Source organism: Corvus brachyrhynchos, unplaced genomic scaffold, assembly GCF_000691975.1.
Source record: "Corvus brachyrhynchos isolate BGI_N302 unplaced genomic scaffold, ASM69197v1 scaffold59, whole genome shotgun sequence".
Lineage (NCBI taxonomy): Eukaryota > Metazoa > Chordata > Aves > Passeriformes > Corvidae > Corvus > Corvus brachyrhynchos.
Window position 1 is genome coordinate 1407939 of NW_008246054.1, and position 15421 is coordinate 1423359.

At 41.5% G+C, this 15421-nt stretch overlaps 1 protein-coding gene across 1 annotated transcript in view; it reads left to right on the forward strand.

Moving 5' to 3' along the window:
- The window catches only part of DENND1A (DENN domain containing 1A), a 165065-nt gene that overhangs the window by 89201 nt on the left and 60443 nt on the right, over positions 1-15421 (forward strand). The window contains exons 12-13 of the mRNA XM_017745390.1: positions 1781-1826; positions 10146-10247. Coding sequence (XP_017600879.1) covers positions 1781-1826; positions 10146-10247 — 148 coding nt within the window. The remainder of the gene's footprint in view (positions 1-1780; positions 1827-10145; positions 10248-15421) is intronic.

Genomic DNA, 15421 nt, shown 5'->3' on the forward strand with positions numbered 1-15421 from the left:
CATTGTGCAGCCAGAGCCAAAGCAGTGCTTCGTTCTCTGGGTATAAAATTCCTGGCTGTTTTCTTGCTCCTGGGCTGTGGCCATGGGAAGTGAAGAGATGGCGTTTGTCACAAATCAAACGTGTCCATGACAAATCAGGGCTCAGCTGAGCAGCACTTGTGTGTCGTGGGCAAGTGTGGTAGGGAGCAGGCAAACCTTCTGCCCAGGGACCTGGGTGGGTGTTCCAGTTGCCAGCCACGGGATTCCCAGGAAGCAGAACATTCAGGATGGTTCTGTGCTGTAGCAGCCCCTCTGGGCTCTGTCCCAAGGGGCTGTGGGGGTGCAGGGGCCCTGGGCCGGACACTCATTGCAGTGATGTGGGACAAGGCACTGGAGTGTTCTGCCAGTGAACTGGGAAGGGACTTAGGAAGTTGTATGTGTTTAATGTCTTCAGAAAGGAAAAAAAATGGTTTCACATAGAATGTCTACTGCAGGGGCTGTTTCCACCTCAGTAGAGCATCCTACAGAGTGGCAGTTTGAGGGGGTGTATTAATAAACAACATAAATATTAATATGCTTATCAGTAAATATATTTTTAAAGGTATTTCTCAGGAAAAGGAGAAGCAGGGATTTTTGCTGGCCTGGTGTCTCAGGAGCTTTTTCAGCACTGTACTGCTCTTACTGAGCAGTAGGCACCAGCTTAGAGCAGCAATATGGGAGATATTTTAATCCAAGGCAGTACAGTGACATTTCTCTCATTTTTTCATCTGAAATTGAAAATGAGCTCTTTGAGCTTCTGTATCCAAAGCGAGCTGAGGCTCTATTTTAGAAGTTGTGTCTGTCTGTGTGCGCTGCGTTTCGCAGGCAGGATGTGCCATATTTGCAATTAGCAGCTCTGGCAGCCTCGCTGATGGCTCTGCTGCGCCGGGCCCTGATTGCCGAGGGGGAGGCTGCGAGCAGCTCAGCGTTGGAAATCCTGGACACCGGACAGGCAGCTCCCAGCCAGGGCTCTCTGCTGGGAGCGGGTCCTTCTCGGGGTTTGCTCACATCAGGAAAGGGACATGGAGAAGATCAGTCTTCCCTTCAGCACTGGCATTCTGTGGGCTAACAAAGGTGTCATGCCAGTGTCCAAGGCTAAAACCTGGCCTATGAGCCTCTGGGGTATTTAGGTTTTGTGTCCTGAGGGGGACATTGGTATCAGCGGATGTCCCAGGAACTCTGGAGATTATCAGAATCTTCAAAAGTATTTTTTGTTTTCTTTTATAAATGAAAACTTGTCAAGATTTATACTTAAAAGTAAATGACTTAAAAATGTATCTGGACTCACTCAAAGAATTCAAAGCTTGTAGTACTGGGTGATACATATACATTAAATTAACCACTTGACACTACAACTGGGTCCAGTTTTTGAAAGAATACTCTTGGAAAAGTCTTTTCCAAGGGTATGTTTTTAAAATTGCAAAAACACATTTTGTTTGGTTTTCTAACAAAAGACCCCAGTGTTAGGGATATGTTTAACAGCTGTCCTTGGGTACCTGCCCAAACTTAGTCACTTAGAAATTCTGATGTCAAGAAAAAATGAAGCCTTTCAGGAGTAGGAGGCTATTGCATAGTAACAAAAGTCTTTCAGATACGGAGTAACACTTTGTTCACATGTGATTTGTTTGTATATATGTATCTACTATTTTTTAAGCAAAATCTGATCCGCTATCCCAGTGTTTTCCTGTAGCTAATTTTGTAAGTTATGTGTGTTATTCACTGTTATGAGGATGTAAAGCCGGGTTTCTTTTCCTCTCCGCAGTGCCCCCATGCCCTACCTCATTGGAATACACTTAAGTTTGATGGAGGTAAGTCTCTTGCACCATTTCTGAAACTATGTATAGTGGTATGGTTTAGAGCCAGATTCTGCAAGCAATTACACATTCATTCATATGCTTAAAAGTGAAATAATCCTGTTAATTTGGGAGTGCTGAGGGAATTGAGTGAGGCATACATGATAATGTTGCATCTTCAGGAGCCTTGTTTGCTCCCCTGTGCTCCTTGGGCAGACTTCCCGCTCGCAGCTCGGCAGTGACAAGCTCACGTCGTGCTCCCCTCCCCACCCTGGGGCTTCATTTAATCAGTTCAGTGCCTTGGTTGGACTCAGGCACAAAGGCAGAGTCGATATTAAACCACAATGTTGACAGTTACAGTTCTCTTTTAGGCTTTTGCAGACAGATTGTAATTTTTTTAATGTTCGAAAGATCTGAAAAGAAGGAACTTGCAGTTAATGTTAACACAAAGCTGGCAGAGAACCAGCCCTCACAGAAAGCTTCTCCTATAAACAATTCCCAGTAATTCATGTGACTTTTTAAAAACTCTAAAAGTGGAAATAGCACATTTGCTTTTGCTTCCAGTACTGGTGAAACAGTCGATGGCTTTCCTCAAAAGTATCTGGGGAACAACAAAAGATACTGACTTAGGTACCTCTGAAATCCTCATCCTTACTGACTGTGCCCCTTCCCAAGGAGTGCACCCCTGGACATTAATGGATCTGTGTCCCTGTTTTAGCTCCTGTGTTTGGAAATTGAGCCTTCATGTTCAGGATACAGAACAGTTCAGAAAACTGGGGTTAACATCACATAAAGGAATGTGTATTACTAGAAAAATTGTTCTTGTATTGTCCATAAAAATGTGTAATTTCTGGAAATATTGATAAAAAAATACTGATTCTTTCACTAGGGCAAGTGTGTGTAATAATGATGCTCTGTGTGTTTGTGTGTGCTGTGTAACGTCCCCTCTTTTTCCAGCATTAATGAGAGGTAATTTTAGGAGTCAGTTTTCTTGTGAGAAGATAGATTGAATGTGCAGGATGTCTTTTTTCTTTTCCTTACCATCCTGGGTACAGATGATTTTTTATGCCCTTTATGCTGCTAAATCAAGTAGAGAATTTCAGTACAATGTGTTTGTGAATAACCAATTAGTTTAAAAGTCAACACATACATTTGTTTGCACATCATATGCTTCCGTTCAAGGGGCTTCTTGGATACTGCATAGGCAGGAGTGAGGGAATATCTAAGAAGAAATGTATTTTTCATATTGATCAAGAAACTTTCTGCCCCATATCCATCCCAGGCAATCACTGGTGTGGTTATTGTGGTGTATGTAAAAGATGGAGGAGAGCTGGTGAATGGGATATCTCCATACACACACTTTTCAGCTTTCACAAATATTTGTGCTCACGAGTTCTGTGGTTGGACTGGGAATGGATATAGAAAAAAAATTAATAATTGCACCTTGGAGTTGCTTTGTGTGATGTCTTACTCCTGCCTTGCTCCATAAATCCATTGCCTCTTCCTTTGTCTCTGAGTTTCAGACTGCAGGGCTCTGTGGGCCTTCCAAACTCCATCTGTAAAAACTCAAAAAAAGGAGTTGTTCTTGGAGAAGCCAATTTTCATCCATTTTAGTAACTTGTGAAAAAATCTGTTTAGTACTAAATCCAGTCTGGCTTTTGAATAGCCGGAGATTCTGGAACACAGACATGCTTTGGCAAAGTACATTTATTCAAAGTGCCTTATCAAATAAATTAAATAAATAAACTAAACTGTTTTCTCTGCTCTTATGGATAAATTGAATACAGACAGAATTGCCTCTTGCAGCTAACTCTGCTTTTTCCATTGAAAAATAACATAAAATCCCACAGTGGTTGCTGGATCTGTCTGGTGGCAGGTGCTGCAGAATTTCTGTGCCCTGGGCAAGGGAAAGGTGACATTTGTCACATGAGCTGGACAGTTCCCAGGTTACCTCTTGTTTGTGATGCTGAGTGCTCACTCTATTTGTCCCTTCCTTCATATGTAAAGTTGTGTGTTTTATTTAGTAGAATAACATCATAGTTACAACAGCAATTCTTTTTCTTATGATCTGGCAGTTGTGTATGTTAAAAAATGTATTATCTTCTCCATATCAAAATAATTTTATAAACTAGGACTACAGACTGCTGCCATTATTCAGTATTCCTTTTTCTTTAAATGCTGCAATTTCAGCAAATAGGACTTTAAAAGGGTTCTGTTAATCCACACATTCCAGTGTCAGGATAAGGCTTTCATTCCCAGACTTGCCTTGCAGATGAGGCAGGTGGACCCTTGCCCTGGTGTGGAGCCCAGGGAGCACTGCAGGTAGGTCTGGGCTCAGGCTCTGTCCCAGCAGCTCACAGGTTGGATTTGTCCTTGTGCAAACGTTAGTGGCAGCCTAATCTTGCACAGGGAAAGCTGTGGTGTGAAGGTGAGAAGGGATTTGGGATATAGGAAAAAAATTATTTTCTACCTCTAGTCTTGTTTCTGTGGGTTTTGTATCCCAGTGTTGGAATGGGGCCTCTGGAAGAACCAGAAGTATTGGTGATTTTAAACAACATACAGCCTCTCTCAGCTCAACAGGTTTTTTCTGAACTGTTTGTTTCCTTAAAGTTTGCAGTTTCCCGTGTTCCACGGGGACTCTGTAGAAGGAACAGTTATTTTAATGGAAAATGACAAATTTTTCTTATGATTAAAATATCAAGCCTATCCATTGACTGTTAAATCTAATTTACTGTGACTGAAATGTTCTCCAGTGAGATAAGATAATCTCCTGTTATAGGTCAGAGGGCTCCAATTGATTTATGGGGGAAAACCCTGGTAGAAAATACAGAGCTGTGTTTTGTGCTCTTATTTTTCAGCTTTTCTATCATCACCTAGTTAGTCATTCTTTATAAGATTTCCATTTAGCAATCCATAAAGTGACTTCAAAGAAGGCTAAAAGTTTATAAGCTGTTGGATAAGCAAGGCTGGAGCTATCACATGAATAATGGAACGTGCTTACGGAACTAATTGAATTCATATTAGATGAAGATAAGTACTTAGTAGTGATAAATAATGAGATAGGAAAATGAAACTCTATCAAAAGAACACACACCTTTCACAATCTTATTTTCTGCCTGTGCACTGTAGGCTGTTTTAGTCTTCAGATTATATAAAATTGCCCTTTGCGTTGGAAGCTGTGTCAAACTTAGCTGCAGCCTTTTACATTATGTCAGAGTAAACGATTGTTTCTGCAACTGTTTGTGTAGGAAGGTTATCAGTGTGATGGTGCTGATGGAGGGGGAATGCCCTTGACCTAGGAGCTCCCTGCTGGAATTCGGGCACATGTGGTTTTGATTGACTGTTGGGGATGGCTGTGCTGGGCTCTGAGATGTGGAGCTCTGGCAGCCAACTCCAGTGTGCCCAGATCCACTTAGGAGAACATCCACCCTTTTCCTGCTCTGTTTGGGGCACAAACCCAGCATTTAGAGTTAGAATTAGTGATTAGAAAAGTATTTCTTATATTTTTATTATTAATATTCCAGTTATTCAAGGACTTTTTCTGGGACTTCAGAACTGTAATTCTTGCAAGGTTATCCAGGATGAATTTGTGTGGGAAACATTGCATTTCAGAACGCTTTTCTAGCCTTCTTCCTAAGGGAAGAGTACAATTGTGTATGTCATAAAAGCTATAGGAGCAGATTTTTGGTTTACTTCAACCTGGTATCAGTAAAGATGTTTGTGTGAGGGAAGAAATGTTCAGTGAAATTCCTGTTGTGTGACACATGGTAGGACCCGGTGGCTGATCTCACCTGGTGTCAGTAATGTCTCCTGTGCAGCCAGGGGAGCAGAGCTGGGGCCCTCAGAAACCCATGCACCCATTTGGGGAGCACTTTTTGGCACATTCCCCTGCTCTGGCTCACCTCAGGGTGAGGATGCCCTGCTCAGGATCCAGTGTAACCATAGCCCAATTAGTGTGCACTGAGTCTGAACTAACGAGCCCTGAGCACGGCTTCTGTGAGCCTGGGCTCAGGCCCGACCCTGCCGTGGGGCTCCCCTTCCCAGAATACACCCTGAGAATTCATTGACCACTGGCATCTGCCACTGGTACTGTTAACTGTTAATTATATTTTTGATTGGGGTGAGAAGCAGTAATTAGCTTTTCCCATCCATTTATACTTAGTAAATCAATGCTTTTTCTACCTGTAACTGAGGAAGTGCAGCTTTTCCATTGGATTTTAATGAAGGGTTATAGATTAACTTAAATCCAGGTCTTAAACCCCTAAATGCAGTTTAGCCACTCGCAAATATTACCAATATGGCTGTACATGTTTTCAGGAGTATTGATAAAAATGCATTTAAAAATATGGCAGATTACTTATGGAATTGTCTTTTATCCAGTTATTGGGAAAATGGAAATAACAACCATGTTTTAATAAGGGATTCTGGGGGGATGTTTGAGGGCGGGTTTTCAGAAGCCAAGCCCTGCAGTACCAAGCAGGCTTCTCCAGAAGCAGAGAGGTTTTTCTCGTGTGCCACAGTGCCGGGGCATCACGGGTGCTGTTTGTCACTCAGTTGGCAACAGCTGCTTGTGATAAGGATCTGGGGAATCACCTGTAGAGGCTCAGGGTGCCCGGGCGGAAGGGTGGGAGATGTGCTGGGGGGGCAGCCCACCTGCTGTGCCCGGATCAAAGGGCCCCGGGGTCAGGGGGCACATCCCGCTTAAGCAGAGCTGTCTGCTGAATAGCCATTTCAGATTGTAAATCTGGCCGTGATTTCATTAAGTCCTTCTGGCTGCTCTTGGGGCATGAAATAATAAAATTTTATATCCGCTGCCTTTCCTGCTTCTGGCAGCCAGATTGACACATTGTTGTCTGCAGTGTTGTGGTGTTTTCCTTAAGAAAATAAATGGAAACTATTAATTCAGTAGAGACAAGTCATTAAGCAAATGGATTTTAGACTTGTTGTGAATCATACTTTCTTAACAATTTCAAACCTAATGCACAACCAAAGGCTAGCTAGAATGTTAGCTTTTATTAGGGGTTCTGCCTTCCCAAAAGAATCGATGGAAGGTATGTTACCTTTTTACTGTAACAACATCTTTTAATATGTTGATCATGTTTGTATCTGGTTATAAAACCTCATGATCAAGTTGGTTTATGTTTTGGCAGCAATTTAGCCGTGAAATTACGCAAACCTGGTTTGTGGGAGGGAAGGCAGGGGGTGCTGGTGTTTGATGGCTATGGAGATTTTTTTTGTTTTGTTTCAAATGGAACTATTCAGTAAAACTGTTCACCTGAAAGAAGTTTAACTTGGGATTCCTTTATGGCAGAAAATGCAGAACCTGCCAAGTGTAGCCAGTGGTGATAAAACAGCATTTAGTGTAAACTGGTGTTATTGTTATGGATGAATATTGCTTCTAGCGTGTGATGGGAGCAGGATGAAGGAGCACCCCTTAATACTTCTATTAGAATATGGTTTCTGTGTTTTTGTGAACTTCCACATAAAACATTTAAATGACTCGAGTGTTTGGCTGCCTGTGAGCGGGGCAGGCGGCCGGACTGCGCTTATTTACGGACCTGGTGTTTAAGGCCCCCTGGAGTTTGTTTGAAAAGTTAAGAGATTTTCACAGTAAAGGTGCCATTTCTGAAATTTAAAGTGCTCTTTTCACCAGGAGATAAGTTCTCTCTGATTAAGTCAGTAATTCTTACTAAGCCATGTTTATAGAGGCCATAAACAATGGGTTCAGTGTGCTTGTTAAACCAGCTTTCCATACCTCTCCACTCTTTTAAAAAGAGACATTTAAAATAAAAGGCAGGTGTAGATGTTAGTTTGATTTAGATGGATTTTAGGTGATTAATTATGGCTACAAGTAATTGGGCAAGGATGGTTAAAAAAGGTTTGCAGGAGTGAGATGTGATGCACATTTTCACTGAATCTCTCCTGACTCAGTACATCCCTGGTCTGGAGGAAAATGAGATAAGGCAACTGTAATGTTCATGTTTCCTCTTGGTCCTTGCTTATCCACATTTTTTTTCAGCAAAATATGAACCTACTGAATACAGTCCAGTCTGTTGCTCAGGTATCACTTGTAAAATTTTGTTTAGCTCTTCAGGAAGTTGTGAAATATGGATTGGGACCATGTGTGGCTTGTGGCTGTCCCTTCCCATTTCCAGAAAATTACAACAACACACAAACTGTACTTGTGAAAAATGATCTGTATGTTTTTATGATTCATAGAATCCAGTGGGGTTTAATGTGAGAATTGCAGTTGAATGATGGCAATTTTTACTCAAATTCCAACAGGAGAGTAAATACTGTGATTTCCATGTTGGTTGGGGTGATTAGGTGCCAGGTTTAGTGAAAGGAGCGTGTGATTATCTAACAAGAGCCTGTATAACTGTCTGATAATACCTTTATCAAAGGTGATAGTGACAGGAGAGATGATAAAACCAACTAAGGATTAAGATGAACTGGTCAGTCTGCATTTCTGTAGAATGAGCCACAATTGGACCATCAAAAAATTATATGTTTTTGAATGCATTGCAGGACAGATGCTATTAATCAAGTCAGTCTCCAGTGTTTTATTAAATCTGAGCGTTGGTCTCAAGGGAAATCCACTGCCTTTGTACAAATATTGCAAAGCTTTACAGTGAGGTTGAGCTCTTGGGGATGTAAAGGTGCAGCCCAGCAGAGTTTAACATCAGCTTCCTTTCGGATATGGTGATTTCTGGGCCAGGTGTGGGGTGATCACATTGAGCAGCATTTACAGTCCCTGCACCATGAGGGCATCCTTCTGGGTTATCCTCCCTGGCTGAGCCCTGTGTGGCACAAGCCTGTTCTGTGCTCCAGAAAACCCCACATTTTGCTTAAGGGGAGGTGCAGATTCACCACCAGAGGTACACAAACACCCCTGGCACGTTCACCGTGCGTGTGCTGCTTCTTCGGCAGCAAGCAGGAGAAGGGTTTCCTTCCTTCTGTCTTGTCCTGCCAGCACTCGAGGCTGACAAGCTTCTGGCTTTGGTTAAGTACTTTGCAAGACCTTTTTGTTGGAGGTTTTCAGAGTCCTCTGAGTATAAGTGAGATTTTTAATTTTCTGAAACAGGAAGGAGCAAATCAGTTTGTCTGGTGCTTCCGGACTCCTAGAAGGAGCAAGGCTCCTGGATTGCTTTAGAGTTTATCAGATGCAGCCAACAGGGTGACCTTTGGTTCCTGAAAGCAAAGTACCTGGTTTGTCAGGCAGTGCTGGAGCTCTTTATATGGAAAGCATTAAATGCAATATTCTTCTATTTAAGTTGAAGAAATGTCTCATGAAGACCTAAACTTAAATGTCTACAAAGTGGTTTTATGGTTGTTGGGGTTTTTTTCAGCCCTAAGTACACAGCAGTTTGCTTTATAGACAGAGGACTGAGCCTTGAAAACTGAGGGTAATTATTTAGCTGCCTAAGGCTCAACTTTGCCATTGTTTTAGGACTTCAGTTCCTTTCGTTTAAAGGAAACAATTCCCTCCACCCCACAAAACCTTAATTAAAAATTGAGTATGTTTTTGTTCACTTTCCTGCTCAGTAACTTTCATTTGGTCCTGTGTGTAGGTAGGTAGGTACTTAAACATTTTATTTACAGTGTCACTGGGAAATTTCCTCAATTACCCTATTCTGTAATTCCAGTTTTTCTGATTTTGAATTTTCAAAGCTTTATTTGAAGACATAAAACCTGTGTGATTAGTCAGTCAAAAAAAAAAAAATTCAAGTCTCCTGTTAGTGGAAGAAGTATTAAGTATTTCAATGCTGCTCTGTTTGGTACCAGTGACTCATTTACTGTTGTTTAAGCAGGGAAATCAAGATCCATTTTACTTAAATGCAGTTGTAAACTTATCTTTATTAGAGTTCCAAAATTCAACCTGGAATTTGTAAACCAGTTCCCATCCGTGACTTAATGCAACTCCTAACTCCTGGAAAATTCACTCTTTATTGTTATTTACATTAATTTCTAAATATAAAAAGATATTCTTGAAATCCTGACTTGACTAGAAACTATTAAACAGGGCACCAAGACAAACTTTAGTAGAGGTACTTGAAATAAATCTTCACTTGAATAATCACAGACTCTCTGGTTTGACAAATTTCAGTGTGCGTGATGCTAAGAACTTCTCTCTGCCAACTGAAGGTTAATTTTTTAGCATTGTAAAATGAAGAAATAAATTAAAAATTAAGTCAGGAATGTTGATTGTTTTTAAGATGGTTGAGGTTCTGTAATGCCATGTCATTCTGCCATCACTTGTGTCCTTCATGCATAAAATTTAATTCCCCATACTTATATTTTCCTTTCCCTTTTCCTGAATTTGCTCCGATATAGAAAGTAAGAAGCATGGCCCTGGAAGATGTGGTGATTCTCAATGTAGACACCAACACACTGGAAACTCCTTTTGATGACCTTCAGAGCCTCCCCAATGATGTGGTATGTATGGAGTGATTGATCCAAGGTTCCGTTCCCTGGCAGCAATTCCTGCTCAGTGTGTGACCGACGGGTCTCACTGGGGACTCTCGTTGGTAGCACTGAACTGCTTTACCTCAATTCTTGCTGTCCCAAAGTGTTCAGGAATGTTTGTTTGAACACTTGCAGACAAGCATTGAAGCCTCCCAGTGAAAATCAGCTAATGCTCACGTGAGCTAGAAATCCTGCATCTTTAGTTAACTTTTGTTTCCAAATGAAATTGTGTGAGGTTTTTTCCTGTGACTGCTTCCAGGTGAGCTTTAAGGAACTTCGTGCATTTTACATCCTGAGATATGATATGAAATGGATGCCTTCACATTCACTTCAATCACTGCTAGAACTCGGAACTCATTTTCTTTCTCATTCACCCTTTTTATTGGTAAATGTCATGTTTTTAATAACTTGATAGTAATGGCGTATAAATACTTGACATTTAATGGGACACAAAGACATCCCACTTGCTGCTGCAATCATCTCCACTGAAGAAGCTGAGAGGGGAGAGCAGAAGAGTGAGAGTGTCAGGAGTTGTTTTTAAGGCAGAGAATGAATGTTTAGGAGAACATTGCAGGGGAAAATCTGGATTTCCTTTGCTGGTTGGAAATATTGTGCTGACAGTTAGATCTGAACATTTTTATGTGCAGTTGAGAAATAGAATTGATATGCAGGGAGCTTAGTATAAGCTGGTGGGTGAGGAGAAGCTGCAGTAAGGGTGAATGCCCAGTGCCTGCTGCTGTGACACCCCGGCATTCCGACAGGATCTGTTCTTCAAAAACAGGGAGCTCTGAGGAAAGGGCCATCTTGATTGTGAACATTTTGGCTTTAGTCAAGCATTTAGTCTGTAAAAGTTGATTCCATGATTTTTTCTGGCTTTATATAGTTTTTCATTTTGATTTCACTCCCAGCATCCAAATCTGCCAGCTGGTCACTGCTCGTGCCATTATCCACAACCCGGGAATGACAGACTTGTAAATTTCATGGAATTATGTAAGAAATGTCTGGATACAGTGAGCACGGGGCCTCAAACATGTATATGATTTGTCAACAATCAAGTATTATATTAGATTTTATGAGACTTCATTAAAGGAGCTGTTGTGGGCACATTGTAGAACATCAGAAGAGACTTCTCCAATAAACACAAAACTTCAAGCTTTGGAATGTAATAAATTTTAAGAGACTTCCTTCCTTTCATTATTTACTTTTACTTCACTTTTATAACAGTAGAGAGTTGTGTTTTATTAGTTCAAATTTCTTGATTCAGTTTTCCACAGGTCTATTTAAAAGCTCCATTTTATCTCGGAGGATGTTGAGAGCAGAGCAGAGGAAGTGCTGCCAGCAAATTCAATTAACTGGCAGGGCTCACCAGTAGCGTATGTGGGGTATTTTTTTTCACAACTGCTATATAAATACAGCTGGGATTAATATTTTTCACAACAAAGCTTTAAGTTGAGTCGTGTTGCGTTGTGTAATTAATGTTTGGGCTGGGGGTTTATGTGGGATTTAGCTCTGGCGCATTCTTGCAGTTACCTGGATGATGCAGTTCCCCCTCCAGGTCTTTCCCTTCACACGGTTCCAGAGTTGGCTTTGACCACTAGAGAGCAGCTGCTCTGCTGTGCAAGAATTGAATTTCTGTCAGTTCTTTCATGCATCATGTGTTTGGAACTGTAAGTGGATCAAGTTGTTCATCTCAGCAGGGAGACACTAAAGCCAATCCATTATACTTTTTTTTTCTTTTCTCTTTTTTTCCTTTTTGCTTCCCTGGGAGATTTTGGGAGTGTGTCTCCCCACTGGTCTTAGTCTAAGATGCATTTATGATCTGAGAAACTAAAAATGTCTTCAAGAGTTTCCTGATCATAAATGCCTGTTACATCAAGCTACTCTGCCAATTTTGCTACTTAATGTGAGCAGTGAGCAATTCATGCACTGCTGAATAGACAAAATTTACTTTGCTAAATTAAATCTTATCTATATTCATCAGTGAGCAAAAACATCTTCTCTGTGGTGCATTCACCATCAGGTAATTAATCCAGTGGAAAATTTCTAAAGCTGTTTTCCCCCTCTCCTTGAACCACTTTTTAAATGAATTGAAGGAAGTCTTATGATTATTTTAGAGCCTCGGGTAGTTAGTTGTTCTTGAGTTTCATGATAGTGATGTTGCTATCTAAACTGGTTCTTGGAAATCAAGAATGAACTGTTCTTTAATCCTTAATTCTTAGGATCCAAACAAACATAGGACCCAGTGAAAGGTCTCTCCGGTTAGAATTTTTGTCAGAGGAGCTGGACAGACTTGAGGCAGTTTCAGCAGAGTCAGCTCAAGTTGTTCCTTTGCCCCAGTTTACCTCAGCAGTACCTGCTGGCTGTCAGGCTTCTGAAGTGGTCAGGTCATGTCCCTGAAAATCAAGGTTTGTGCTACTGTGGTACTGATTAACTATTTGAAATATGAAAACCTGCCCCTCCTTCACCTTCTGCTTCTGATGTATTGCTGGAAATCTGGCAGCATGGGAGCACCCTGGGAAGTAACTTTCCTTTTAAAATAATCAATATTAAAAAAAGAGATTTATTAAGGACTGTGATTACAATAAGTGCATCTGCTGCTGACAAGTCTCCTACACCACCGTCTGTGTTGCAACGAATAGCAAAGAGGGGGTAGTAATTTTTTTTTTATGCAACCCGTATGGATTTTTCATGTATTTCCAAATAAGTGTCATCTTCTAGTCATAGTTGTAGTCAGAGCCCCACGTTACAAAGAATAAAGCATAAGCTTGCTCTGTCAGCTCATAGTTGTTGCTAAATGAAGGCCCGGGCGCGTGTGCCGGGGGATGGCGCAGAGCCGGGGGGCTGGGGGTGTGCAGGGCCTCTGCGTGTCCCGGGCTCTCAGGCTCAGCTCTGGGGCTCCTGCTGCCATTCTCCACCGAGCCACCACGGGGAGGAAGCCAGGGCTGCTGGTTTTCACACAGGGAAATGAGCTGCTTCCAGGGCAGCCAGGAGTACCAAACTGCCGCTCTGTAGCCAAACCATTCTCCTAAAGGTGAATCCATTTTTATTTCTTACGCTGTGTTTGCAATGGAACGTTTCTTGCTTTATTCATGTTGACAGCTGAAAAGCCTTGGACCTAATTAAAAGAATTTCCACTAGCACCTTTACTGAACCATTTCATTCTGCTGCATTGCACAGATTGCATTCTGAAACATGGTGAGAGTTGAAATCGGACCTTTAAACCTCAACTGCCAGAAGTATAAAAATCTTCTTTAAAAACACTCTCAGGATAGACTGCATGTATATGTGTCTGTTTGGCTAGAAATAATCCTCATTTTCAGTGGTCAAATATTTGAGTTTTTTTAAAGTATCACTGCCTCTTTAGGCAGGAAACAACCCTAATTCTGCTTGTATAGTCTACTTTGTATTAGATACTAATTTATTCCAGAGAGTAAACATGAGGGTGTTTTGGGGTTGTTTTTTTTTGCTACTTGTTAGTATATTTAAATATGTTGTTAAAATTTTTTTGGTTAAAAAATTGACATGCCTATTGCAGTAATCCCACATATATATAAAATGGACATCCTACAGTGTCTGAGGAAGTAGCAAAATACCAGTCAATATTCTGCTTCTGTCCCAACCAAGCGAGCTGAAGCACAGAAAGGCTGTGACCAGCCCTCTGAACTCCTGGTTTGTTTAAAACAAAGCACAGAGCTTTTTCCTTCTTTATAGATGGAAGGTTCTTTACCTTCACATGAATGTTTAAAGAAAACCCCTTATAACAATGTTTGAGATTGTTGAAAGTTGCTCAGAGCTCTGGCATTTTATTACACTTTTAAGAACTACCTTTAAATGGTTTACATAAGTTAATATAGAAAATAAAAGCATATTTCATCCCTACAAGTCTAGACCCCTTCAAACATGAAGTATGCTGTTTGGGTTTGAAAATCTGGTGAAGCTTTTCTATTTAGAGGATTACAGAACTCCTTGACGAATGTTATCTCAGTGAATAGGAGTGAGCTTATTTTATGGACTTTAGACTAAATCTGGTATCATGTGTTATGTTAATATGGGTTTGTGGGCTCATTAATGCGTGGATCATTGGCATAAGCATTCAGATTTATAAACAGTGCTGGACACGCTCTTGGTTATTTCTGTTATACTAAATAATGAAACGCCTTTTACAGCAGAATCTGCAGAATATTTTTAAGGAAACGTCTTTGCAACTGTTTTAGTAAACACAAGTGCAGAGATAACATCTAGTTCTAAAAGAAAAGTGAGTAATGCCCGGCATGGATTCTATATTTAACACCCATGGAGAACGATGAGGAGTCACTGTGCCCTCCCCAAATCCAATACTGCTGCAGGAGGAAGTTAGGGAGGTGCTACAGGAGGGATGGAACTGAGGCACTCACGAACAGGTCAGGAAAATCAGGCTGCCCTGGGCTACGCAGGCAGGCTGGTGGCAACACCCCAAGGCTGAGAAACCTCAACTCATCCAGTAGGATTTTGGAGATATGGATGAGGCCACAACAAGCTTTCGTTAAGAGCTGGAGGATGGGAAGAAGGTCTTGAAAGTTATTTCGAACATTTGAACCATCAGGTTATATTTTATGAGGTGTATTTCATACTCTCTGAAAACAGTTAGTTATGGTCACTACCAGAGGGATCTGCTCACTCTGTCAATAATATTCCTACAGCGTTTCTTGCGTAGTGTGAAGTACACAGAGCTACCCCATGGAGATTTTCAGTATGGCATTTGGAAAAGGAAGATTTGATAGTTATTGGCTCTTTCTGTTAAATTCATCATATGGATATTTATGGAGTCAGTCATGTTCTCCTGCAAATCGGGATAACTAGGGATTTCCTGCTGTTCTGCTTTCCTCCTGAAATGGTGGCTCCTGCCTGTTTTTTGTGTCAGGTATCTCACTAAACTCGGGCTTTGCACGTGGCACGGCCGCGGCCTCTAAAAGCACCACCTGAGTTTCTTTCAAGAACCAGTGCCCAGGTAGTTGGGTTTGTGTTGCTCTGAGTTGTGCGAGATCTGAGTCAGCTTGGCCTGGTTCTGTGCGCGGCCCTGGGAGGGCCCCGCAGGGGCCGTCAGGGAGCCGTGAGGGGCTCTGAGGGAGCCGTGAGGGGCGGGCGGGGGCGGGCAACGCAGCTAC